Below are 12,058 nucleotides of genomic sequence, written 5' to 3'. Positions count from 1 at the left end.
AGAGCCCAACCCTGTGAGCCGCCATCCCACATGCAAACCGACCCTTGGGCCGTTGCAACCTGCCTTGATGTCTCGGTGGCACACGCCCTTGCCGTGCAAGTACGACAACGCATCCAACAAGGGTTCCACGACTGTCTGCCGTACTTGTGCCTCACTCAGCCGCCCGCCATTAATACTCTTGCAGATGCCCGACAGGCTGCCGCGCGCCGCCAGCTCCAAGACCAGTACGATAACGTCATCGTTCTGAATGTACGACGTAATACAGGCGCACAAAAGCTTTATAGCTTGCTATAAAGCATGAAGGAGTCTGGAAAGTACGCGTGGAGGAACGCTCGCACGCCGACATTGCTCAGTCAAGAAAACACAGCTGACGGGCAAAATGGAGGCGCACCGTCATCACAACACAAGCCACGCATGCTAGTCGCCGTGGGAATAGGAAAAGGGCAAGAATAGCCGTTCCCTCCCCTTGAATGTGGACCAACACGTGATCAGGAATACGAGAAGGTTAACGAGGTGCTTCGATCCTTGGCAAGTCCAAGGGCCGTCTTTCCTCGCAACGGGGGAAACGTTCAATGGATTGTGTCCAGTCCTACGAATACTCCAATTACTTATCCTGTTTAAATATTTCGATGGCTTGGGCATTCAACGGCGACTCTGTAGGTATACGCGTATACCCAAAAGGTCTGTCCAATTGGCCCGATGGCAATTTAGCAGTCACGTGCGCTTTGTCGGTTCTGGATCACAAGTACCTGGAAGACGCCGTACAGCTTTAGCACGTTTCGTTGCTCCGTGGCCTGTAGGTGGATGCTGACCTCCCGCATCACCATGTGAATTACGTTGGCGGGCACGCGATCCTTGAAGTACACTTTCAGGGCGACCGGCAGGCCAGATTGCAAGCAGCGGCCCTACAGAAGGTCGGGGTCAAGCCACACATCAAACACTTAGAATCGCGCCTAACAGCACGGGATACTGGCTTGGGGAGATATGGCAAGGGGCAGATGAGAAGCGCTAAGAAACTTGCCCAGGAAGCGTTTTGGCCCCCCCTACGGTGCGGTCCGTCTAGGCTGGATACGGAAAACCTAACATTTTTTGCTTGCTATGGGTGGGGACAGGCCGGCTCAGCTGTAAAAAAAGGGTTACAAGGGTTACAAGGGTTACAAGGGTTACAAGGGTTACAGGGAGAAGTCATTCCCGTTATCCGTCGCCGTCGTATACCAGGCTGACCTTGTACACGGAAGACATTTTGCCCTTGTACAGCCGCTTCTGCAAGCTGTAATTATCCAGAGTCCAAAAGCTCCGTTGCATCGCCGGTGGCGTGCTACAGCTTGTCACCAACAATATGCTACGGCCCACCGCTTCTGCCGAAGCTGCCGGAGGCAGCGCTGCCTCCGCCACCGTCGCCGCTACCGCTGCTGCTGCCTGCTGCTGTTGCCGTGGCTGTGGTAACGGCGGATCTGCAGGTTCCTGCTTAGATCCTGCTGGGTACCTAGCCCCAGGACTCAGACGTTGCACGACGCTGCTGATGTCGCCCCGCCCGACGCCGCCAAGCGATAAAGCCAGCAGGCTGGTAGCTGGCATAACAGGAGAAGGCTCTCTGAGCGCTGCCTCCTCGGCGCTTGGGTTCAGGAGGGGTACCCTTCGATAGCCTTCCACAGGAGGTGAGGCTTGCGTGCCAGGGAGGTTTATGGAGTCCGCCGCTTGCACCTGCAGCGGTGCGGCTGCCCTGTTGGCTACTCTCACTGAGGAAGCGCATGCAGCCACTACTGGTTGTAAGGCTGATGGCGGCAACAGCGGCGTTGCCGCTGCCGCTGCTGCTGTTGCTTCAGTGCTGTGCTCCAAGCCCTTCAAGACTCGCTTAAGCGATGCCACGTGCGGGTTGGGGGCTGAGAGACTCACGTCTATGCGTTCAGCCGCGTGGTGGCGGGATGGATGTTGCAGGACGAGCATTGGGGATGGCAATGGGTTGCGGCGGTCCTGCTGAGCTGGCAGAGAGTCGTACAGCCACCCCATCGCGCAGGCCTGTGGAGCCCGTGGTCCTGGAGAGTGTCCCGGGTTGGGTACGTGGCAGAGTGAGCTGCAAGCGGGAGGGCCTGGAGGGGTTGGTGGCTTTTGCAGCGAAGCTGAATTGGCGGGCGCAGTCGTCCCGGCGTCGGCAATTATCGAAGTGCTGGAGGACTGGCGCTTCAAAAGCGCGCTGAGTAGCGATCGCGGCTTCACCGTTGATGAGACCGGTGGTGCAGATGATTTCTGGAATTGAGACTGCTGCGGTTGAATGGATAATGGGGGCTGCCGGCCGGGGTCTTCCACGCGGCGCAATGATTCGGGTGTGGGAACGGTGGAAACCTTGGGGGAGGGAAGGTCGGCAAGTTGATGGACACAGAAGCTGTTATTGTTATCGGGTAAATGTTCTGGCAGCGCGGCGATATGTGAGCACAGCGAGCTGTCCCCCGGGGTCTGCGCGTCACATGAAACATCACTAGCGCTGCCACTTCGCAAAGGGCCACGGTGTTCAATGCTCCGCGAAACCAGCTGCAAAGCGCGCCTTGCTGAAAGGCTTATTTTTTTGATGGTAGTCAGCGCCCGGCTCCTCTCATTATTGAAGGAGCGTGCCAAATCAGAGTCCTTCCCGCCGCAGATGCGGGAACCGTCAGCTGCAGCCATCAGCAGACCATATTGATGAATGCTTGAAGACATCCTGGAAATAAAGTGGTACTCCGTGTGTTGGGAATGTCAACAGCCACAGGCAAGCGCAAACATACGAGCGGAATGCAAAAAGCCTACCTAGTGACACTGAGATTTGCTCTATTTCACACAAATCAACTTAGAAAATATATCCCTCTCCCGCTGTTTACCGTCCGATGGACAGCTAGTAAGCCACGTGGGTCCCGGAACACGACTTGTATGACTGGAAGAACGTGGCAGAACAAATTTGCAAGATGGAAAAGAATTATAACAATAAATTCAATTCAATTTTGTGACGACTGGGTCCAGCTTGGTTGATTATGCAACACAAAACCGTACCGAAAGGCATGGCTTTTGATGACAACAACGAATAGCTTTCCATTTATCAGGCATCCTGTCACGAAGCGTGACCTTCTAATTCACTTAGGGTTCCAAGCACTTTCATGATATTCCAACAACCCTACTTGCCCTTCTGGGAAGTCCCGCGCCATCGTAACTCCCACGTGACTGCGATGCAGTGTAGCTTTATGGCAGCCAGACGACTGTATTCAAGAGAATTGTTTAGCGCCTTCCAGTAGGTTCTCCTAGGACCCTCAAAACCGAAATAGAAATCATCATTTGGTTTAATTGAGGGCCGCGCCGTTAAGTAGCAGGTCAGAGTTGACCAATGCTAAATAAGAAATAAGCTGACCTCCATTTCGCGCTGGCATGCACCTAGGGTGTAAGCCTTAGTCACAGCCAGGGTTGCTTAGGGCTCACACCGTTCCTACTGTTATTTCACAGTTATCACACGTATTTTGAGCGATTGTGAAATTCTATTGCATACAAAGATTATGCTTAGGGATTCACGCAAAAAAACTGAGTGACACCCAATTATCAAGCGGCGTCCTGCACGCGGTCCTGCAGGGCCCCACTTTTGAATTATCACCTTTACCGCTTATCGTAATTACAGAGTAGCTTAGTTAGGTAGAATCCATGGTTGATGTCCCTGGGCGGCCCTTTGCGCAGCCTTCGACTAAAGCAATCATGACAATCCTTCTTCTTGACATGGTAACTGAACTCTATGACAAGTAAAATAAACAAATAAATGAGCCATGTGGGGAAACGAATTGCAGCGTTGCGACGATTGCGTTCCCAGGTTTGGCGCGAAGCCCTACAGGCCATCGCCTGTTCTGGTCCTTCCGGACGTCACCCATGTAATGCGCAGAGCAGGCTTTGGTTGCTCACCTTTCAACCCTTCGCAACACTAGTTGTTGAGTCTGCAGAACGATACCTGGAGACAGTCCGCGCTCGAAACCGATGCCAAACAGCTACCTGCAGCTACCAGCCCGTAGTTCCACGTTCCAGAAGATCAAGCTTAAGCCTTAGTGCTGTCCGTTAATAGGAGTCGGTAAATGTATCTAAATCTACTTCCTGTTTATATATGTCTGAAATTACGCTTGATGGCAAGGCCTTGGGAAAACCATGGCTGGGCCAACCAGTTCATCACAGGGTGACTCTCGGCCTGGCCATAATTCCAGTAGACGCATACAAAATGGCTGTTGTGCCGGGTGGTGCGACAAAGCACCTGACATCGCTTCTCGGTTAGAGAGTCGGAATGGCACGGCGCCAGGAAAGCCAACCTGCGAGCAGTCGCGTGCAGCTGAGCTGGAACACGTTCAGAAGCGAACAAAAGGAGTCTGAAGAACGAATTGAGATCTGTGAATACCTGACTTGCGTTCTCAAGCAGACAGATGATATGAGAGGCATCGACTTGAATTACAAACCAAACCCTAAAAGATCGTCTGTATGCATGTGTGTACGTACGACGATGGCTTAAGAGCCAAGGTAAGGTGAGCACGCAAAAGGTGGGCACACGTGCTGAGACAGACAGACGTATGGACATCCAGACGGCAGCAGGTGGACAGACAGACAGGCAGGTCGACAGACAGAGACATGGACAGGCAGACAGAAGGACGGACAGACAGACAAGCAGATGCCAACGAACCGAGCAGTAGTGCAAAATAATGAGATTGGCGGAGGCGGCAGCAGTTCACTAGATAGGGGTCCGGGTGCGCAGTTGGCGCTCTCCCTTTCCGACCGCAAACCGCTGTTTTTGCATTCAGACGGTGCCCGGCCATAAACCTTCCGTTGCGTGCGGCACCCAACGGAAGATGGTATCTAGAAATGCTTTTAGCATGCTGTGCCCGGACACGCTACGGCTCGGTCAAAAAGGAACACCCAACCATTTCGCTCGCCAGCCCTAGCCCTGCATTTGCGAAACAAAAAAACAGAGCCATGCAACGAAGCGGGTCTATTTAGGTGTTGCCATCACCGATTGAAAGCATGCAGCACCAGCACGTGCACCAGCACCACTGCCGCCACTAGCACCACCAGCGGCTCGCTCCTGTTCCCATAAATGAATTCCTCTAAAGCACGCGCCGTCAGGCAGCAGCATAAGAATGAATTCCTGCTTCAAATCCTTGCGCTCAATCCTCCACGTCACTACAGCGACCCCTATGACGTCCTTCGAAAGCATACGCAGTATTGTCAAAACAGGATAGAATCATCCAGCGCCGAGCGCCCCGTTATCACGTGCACGCTTAACGACATTGCCAGCGGGTGGGGAAGGCTAGCTTGCGTTATTATCAATTATATTATGATCATCAGCGTCAACATACAAATTCTTAATAAGCATCACGAAGCATCTGCCGCCCCCGAAACCATATGTAATGCAAAAAGGCTTCACCACCTACAGACATTTCCTAAACAGATGCTAAAAATCTCTGCAAACAGTGCCTCGTGGAAATGCACAACATATGTATTGCTGCAAATCCTGCAAAAGGTCCTGCAATAGTGGCAGGGACAAAAAGATTTATTGCAGCCAATACTTGTCGCCAGCAGCAGCAGGCCATCCATCTGACGTAGCGTCTGCTGCGGTCGTTTGCGTGGAAATGGCCAGAAGCACCAGTAGCGCACACCCCAGATAGAAACACCTTACTTTTCTAGGCTTGTCAATCAGCTGTCAATCTAGGTCAGCACGTATGAAGATTGAAAGCGCATAACCGCCGCAGCCAATGTCCCGATCATTGTCCAACATAAATGGAAATGGAGCCAAAGCTACATTTCATCGAAACCTTCTTCAAAATCCGCAGTGCAGCCAACCCCGCCCCCAAATGCAAGGGACCAGTGCAGGACGCCGCTGGACTATAAGAGCTCAATCGTGCAGCCGCGCGTTAAGCTGTAACTTGTCCTTATAACAAACGACAAAACTGTTGAAGCACGCTTGCCTCAAGTTCACGCACCCGCAGCAGCAGGCATGAAGCTGCACCACGCTTGCGCGTCGTTGAGCCTTCAAACACGAACATAACGCAACTACTGCAACTAATCGTCAGAATCGTGGACCAAACTAGCTACCTACATCCCTAATAGGATCGCACGGCATTAGATTGCAGATCTTGATGCATGCTTGACATAATGCGCTTGCAAGGGAACAAGGGAACCAGCTAGACTAAAAAGCTAAACCGACAACCAATAAAAAGCTACAACAGTATGCTCGGCCAACTACTAAAGCTGCACCTGACTAACTAACAGCAACGAGCCGTCAAAGCAGATCTAGCTCCAGAGCTGCAATTTAAAAGTACGTGTAGTGTAACCGAGCCGCCCCGACCTAAAAAGGCCTAGATAGCTTTTGACGAAAACAAAATAGGGCCAGATGCATGTATGTGCCAATACGCAGTACTTCAATCTGGTATCATCATATGCCTTCACAACCTAATGGCTCGATTATTGCATCATTTCCGAAGCGCCGCTAGCCAGCAGGTGCAATCCAGCAAGACATTCAGGGAGGCTTACTACCTGGGATGGCGTACATAAGCTCGATATGCACAACCATTTATGAAAGAAACGTACCTTGCGCGGGATGTCAATGAGGTATTGCGTGCGTGTGTGCGTGTGTGTGTGTGTGTATGTGTGTGTCTCTGTCGTGAGACTGCTGCCCGCACCGGCGTTGTTCATCACCTCCTGCCCGGCCTACATGCCCAGAATAAAACACAGTGGCTCCTACCCGCCCTAAACCCCGCCGGCCGTGCTGCCGGACGTATTCTCCATAATCAATCTTCAGCGCATATAAGGTGGAGATAGAGATGGTAAATCGCCCACCTATCTATCCATCTATCCATCCATTTATCCAGGGCGCTCGTGTGTCGTCCTGGCAACATCTTTATGCGTCATGATGCGCGAACGACCACCCGCAACAAAATTCAGTATGCATTTATTCAACCATCAACCAACGTAATGGGCAGCATGTATATGGGCATATATGTTATGTAATATATATTGGCCATTATCCCTGTTTATTAGAGCTTGTAGAATATATAATAAGGGACGGGATAACCCGGCGTATTCTTATCTGCTGGCGAATGCATGTATTTATATAACTCTTTTGAAATTAGCAGCGAGGTGAGATGCAGAATAGGAAATCGGATTTGCTGCTAATGGGACGCGGTCGCAGCGCCGGCGGCCAGCATCCAGGGGTGGCAGCGCAACTGCCGAACCGTGGGTCGTTCCTCCGGCAGATGGGCCAGCGCGGAGATGATGAAGTCACGTGCCCCAGCGGACACGGAGGCGGGGAATTTGAGGCCACCCTTGCCGAGCAGTATGGGCGGGAAGCCGACCAGCAGCTCGTACACCAAAACACCCACACTCCAAACGTCCTGGAGCGTAGAGGTGGGGGGTGGGAAGCCTTTAGAGCCGAGGCCGGAACGTAGCAACGCGTCTTTTGGGGGGATTCATGTAACTGCCCAGCAAAAGGGGCTTACCGCCGCTGTGGTATAGGCCAGCAACATATCGTCCTTGTTATCTTCCGGACATGTCTTGAGCGGGCAACGATCCACCTCGGGCGCCTGAAGACGCGACATAAACAGCATGTGCACCATGTATGTATGCATGTATGCATGTATGCATGTATGTACCGGTTCCAGGGCCAACGTTTACAGATGCCCTCAGGCGCCAGCGAAGTCCGTCCCTAGAGATTCGTCGGCATCATGCGCACGCCATGAAAGACGGAGTCAATCCTAGTTAATCGCCCGGCGCGTTCGCTTGTGATACAGCCATGCAAGCTGGTGAGCAGCAGGAAGAGTTGCAGCAGCTAGCAGATCGTGAGTATGGTAAGGGCGGGAGGTCAGGGTGCAGCGCGCTCATGTACAGATTTACGCGGCCAACATTGATGGGGCCAAGGTGCTCAGACGCAACGGAAACGCTTGTTGACGCGGAACGACCGCCAGCAGACACGGCAAAACCCGTCGTACATTTTGCCTTCCAATGAATGAGCACAATACAATTATCGTTGAAGCCCAATTGCAAACCCCGCTGCTTTGCCTTCCATGCGTTACTGCCCCAACGGAACGCCCTGACTTGCCATGTATTCAGCTATCGGCGGAAGTCGTTGAGGAAGATGCGCAGTGGCGGTTGACAGTTGACGGTTGTGCCGTGCGCGCCGTGTCATTCAGCCATCCCGGCCATGATGTCCATATGCGCAAGCATGTGTAAAAAAACGCATAGAAAGTGGAAAAAGAACACAAACGTAGATTGGTAATCATGGGCCGAGGAAAAGGTTTTTGGGGTAACTCCTAAATAAGACGTGCTATTCATGCTATTACAAGAAGATGCAGGACGAAAAACCTGTGTGCGGCATGCAGGTATCCAAGTCGAGCGCCTCACGCTCATTCGCCGCGTTTCCGGCGCCCTCAACGAAGAGCCTATTTAAGCCTTTTTCCTAATTTCCAGAAGAGGCCTCAAGCTTCCGGACTCGAACACTCTACACAGACGCCATATCTCGCCCGTGAGGGCCCCAAAAATTTGAACCGGTGCTGGCACTGGACCGAATCCGGGCCTTCCAGCCATCTAGCAACTCACTTTCGTGCTCCCCCTCTTTTTCTTTGGCCCCAGCCAGCAGGGGCCCTCTTCCTCGCCTCCACCCATTCACCTGTCCCTGCTCTTGTGACCGCCCGCTCCTCCGTGAGGTTTATGGACACCCCGAAGTCCGCGAGACGGAGGCCCCAGTCGGCGGTGATCAGCAGGTTCTCGGGCTGAGGGAAGGTAACACAAGGTAGTGAGGAGGGCAAGAGGAAAGGTAAGCAGTAGCAGCAGCAGTAGCAGTAGCAGCAGCAGTAGCAGTAGCGATAGCAGCAGGGGGAGAAGGATTAGCGGTAGCAGCAGTAGCAGCAGTAGCGATAGCAGCAGGGGAGGAGGAGGAAGAGGAGAACCCACGCGCACATGCCAGGGTTATACGGCATATATATGCAAGGATGAGCTTCATTACATATGGCTTGGGATATACTTTATAAGATATGGTTTTAGGAGCATCGTAGAGTAAACAACCATGACCCGGAAGCAGCACCAACACCTGCACATTGCTGCAGCCGCCACTACGAAATGGGGTCGTTGAATCCTTGAACGCCCGCATCCCGCAAAACCCTCTCAACTCTCGACACCTCTATCTGTGGCCATCGCCATGTCCGTGGCCTAGCATAGATAGCCCGCCGCGTCACATTGTACGACACACCTTGATGTCCCGGTGGCAGATGCCTTTGCCGTGCAAGTACGACAGAGCGTCCAACAGCGGCACCAGAACCACGTACCGCAGCTGCTCTTCACTCATCGGCCTGTCCATAGCGCTCTTCAGGGCGAACAGATCTCCACGCATGGCTAACTCCGTAACCAGGACCAGCCGCTTGGAGTCCTGCACCAGATACGGGCCAATAGAACGCGTGATGAACTCATGGTTAACGGAAGCAGACCAAATGAACCAACCAAGTGGAACCGAGTAGTTGTATTGAGTAACTTTGACTGCAACAGTGGAGTAGCTGCACCGAAAAACACAACCCAGCGCGTGTTTGGTACCTAGCCCGGCGGGCGAACCCCAGAGGTGAACCATATGGCTGAACAAGGCATTTTCCGTTGGGAGTGCCTGAGGTATAACGGGCTCGCCGTACTGCGTGTCCGTGACTGGACAAGACACGGTCCAAAGCCTGAGAGTCCATACCGTCTATCCGCCCGTTCTTGTTCTCTTCTTGAGAGGTGTTACAAACTAATCTGCCATGGACCCGACAACCAGCGACTTTAAGACGTCGTTGTGCTGTTCTGACTTCAATACTGTGTGAGTGCTGACTGAGGCCGTATCGTCCATGAGGCTATGAGGCTATGCTTGGCCGTGTAATAAGGCCCACAGCAGTGTTGCGCGGGCGGTGTTCGTTGTGACGGGGTTGATGCACTGCACACGAGCCGTTCATTCGAGCTCTATTTGTAACTAGTGGGTGGAGAATGACGCAGCAGCAGCAGCAACAATGCGGTGCACCAACGCGGTTGTGGTGGTGGTGGTGGAGGAGGACATGGCAAGCGAGGGCCTGAAACTGTCCTGGCGGTAGTGGACAGAACGAAGAAAGAGCTTTCATGAAATGGATGAAGATGGCAGCCAAAGGTCCATGCACGGTACTAGGCCGCATATATATGGTTATGGCGAAAGCCGCCCCAAGCGGCCACACCTGAAAAGCGCCGTACAGATCCAGGACGTTCTTGTGGTGGAGACCAAGATGGATCTGGATCTCGCGCGCTACTTGATGTAGCACGTTGTGAGGTGTGCGGGACAAGAAATAGACCTTGAGGGCTACGGGCAATCCAGTGAGCTTACAGGTGGCCTATAATCACGCAGCAGCAGCAGCAGCAGCAGCGATAGCGAGTAAGCGAACGTGTATGTGTAGCATGTATATGCGCAGTCAGGCGAGTAAGTTGACAATGATTTCGTGGAAAGGTGTGCATTTGAGATCCTGCAACTACGAACAAAGTGAAAAAGAAAAAATCGCCTGGGACCGCTTGCCTTGTACACCGCAGTCCTTTCACCCTTGAACAGTCGCCTCGCGATGGAGTAATCGCCGATGGACCAGTTGCTCCTCCGCATTCCGTGAGGCAGCTCCCGGGCCATCCCAAGTAGGCAACCGGGCTCCGGCGGGGTGCGTGTTTCCTGAATAGGCGACAGACGCGAGAGCACCTCCAAGTTGCCCTGCTGCTGCAGCTGCTGTGGCTGCAGCTGCTGTGGCTGCGGGTGAGACTGCTGTTGCTGTTCCAAATGATGTTTGACTTGGAGCAGCCGTTCAGCTTCCAGGCTTGTATGCTTCTCAGCGCATGTGGATATGCCGCCCGCCCACGACTCGCTTTGCGGAGAGCACCTGCACCGTGATTCCTGCACCCCGGGTGACGCAGGGCCCGCCACAGCCGCCGCAACCGCCGGCTTCGCCGGAGGCACCAAATGCCCTGCTGGACCTGCGGCCTCGACCCCGGCAGAGGACACCAGCGAGCAGACCCGCTGTAGCTCTTCATGCCAATTAGGTGGCGCTGAAAGGCTGGCTTCCAGGCTGAGCGCTGGCGCGACGTCCCGCCTGTCGGATTCTAACGGGATTTGGCCTTGCTGCTGGTGATAATTGTGGTGATGGGAATGGATCTTGAGCTGTGCAAGTTGCTCAGATATGCAGCTGACTCCGAGGCTGCGCTGTGGTGCTGATTGGGTGTCGGGCTGCGGCGGTAGTGGCAGCGGGTTAATGTTGCGGGCGGATGCACCTGGTGGGGCCATCTGCAGGCCAGAACTGGCGCAGGAGATGGGCGATGCCGCCGTCATCTTAATGCTGGTTGCCACGGTGGCGGCGGTTGTGATGGGGACATGGCGGGCGCGGGAGATGGGGGCAACTGGGCGGGTGGAGAAATCGTCGCCAAGGGTGAGGTCTAGAGCGCTGGATGTGAGGCGGAGGCGTGCGGGTGGGGCAACCTCGGCATAGCTTCGATTTTGCAAACCGCCATGTGCTGAGTTCACTGTGGTGGAAGAGAGGCAACTTCGGCGGTTATGACGGCGACGGCGGCGGGAGTCAGACGCCAGACATGCCATGTAAGGCGTGGCGGAAAAACTGTCAGCCGTCGCGGATCACTTACCGACAATGTGGCTTTTAGAGTCTCGCAGATGTGATTCCTTTGACGTTCGGGAGAGTTTGCCGAGACCGAAGGCGTTGCCAAGTTGGCGAAGCGATGCCATGACGGCGCCTTTGCGAGACCAAGATCCGAAGATGCCTTTCGGGGAATTGACGACTTGAAAATGGCTTATTGGAGAAGTTAATAAGTCGCCTTTCGACGTGCAGCTGTTGTTGTTGAGAGCAGCAAAGGGCGAGCAGCTCAACGGAGCAGTTGAAGGGGCAGCTTTCATCGTGTTGCGGCACATTAAATAGAAAAATGTGTGTGAAGGACTCAATAAGAGTTTCTGAGTTATTCTTTGGGGGTTTCAGGGCCTCAAACAGGTCAAAGCCACTTGGCGGCGGTCAGATGGACCGAACCGGGTCATCGGATGTAACTCAGA

At 53.6% G+C, this 12,058-nt stretch overlaps 2 protein-coding genes across 2 annotated transcripts in view; both read right to left on the bottom strand.

Annotated features, from left to right (window-relative positions):
- VOLCADRAFT_103603 (uncharacterized protein) overlaps nucleotides 1-2,694 on the bottom strand; it is a gene marked incomplete at its 5' end in the record, with an annotated part of 5,887 nt that extends 3,193 nt beyond the window's left edge. Inside the window, 4 exons of the mRNA XM_002947654.1 lie at nucleotides 43-243; nucleotides 750-905; nucleotides 1,225-1,270; nucleotides 1,487-2,694. Coding sequence (XP_002947700.1) covers nucleotides 43-243; nucleotides 750-905; nucleotides 1,225-1,270; nucleotides 1,487-2,694 — 1,611 coding nt within the window. The remainder of the gene's footprint in view (nucleotides 1-42; nucleotides 244-749; nucleotides 906-1,224; nucleotides 1,271-1,486) is intronic.
- A 4,460-nt stretch (nucleotides 2,695-7,154) lies between these two features.
- On the bottom strand, nucleotides 7,155-11,332 carry VOLCADRAFT_127407 (uncharacterized protein; the record flags this gene model as incomplete). Its single annotated transcript, XM_002947653.1, has 6 exons — nucleotides 7,155-7,376; nucleotides 7,482-7,565; nucleotides 8,640-8,750; nucleotides 9,227-9,403; nucleotides 10,206-10,358; nucleotides 10,907-11,332. The coding sequence occupies 6 exons, from the start codon at nucleotides 11,330-11,332 to the stop codon at nucleotides 7,155-7,157; spliced, it is 1,173 nt and encodes a 390-aa protein (XP_002947699.1).
- Between the last annotated feature and the right edge of the window lie 726 nt (nucleotides 11,333-12,058).

The sequence above is a fragment of the Volvox carteri genome, assembly GCF_000143455.1.
Source record: "Volvox carteri f. nagariensis unplaced genomic scaffold VOLCAscaffold_7, whole genome shotgun sequence".
Taxonomy (NCBI): Eukaryota; Viridiplantae; Chlorophyta; class Chlorophyceae; order Chlamydomonadales; family Volvocaceae; genus Volvox; species Volvox carteri.
The sequence above is the reverse complement of the archived record's forward strand: the minus strand, read 5'-3'. Positions and strand labels throughout refer to the sequence as shown.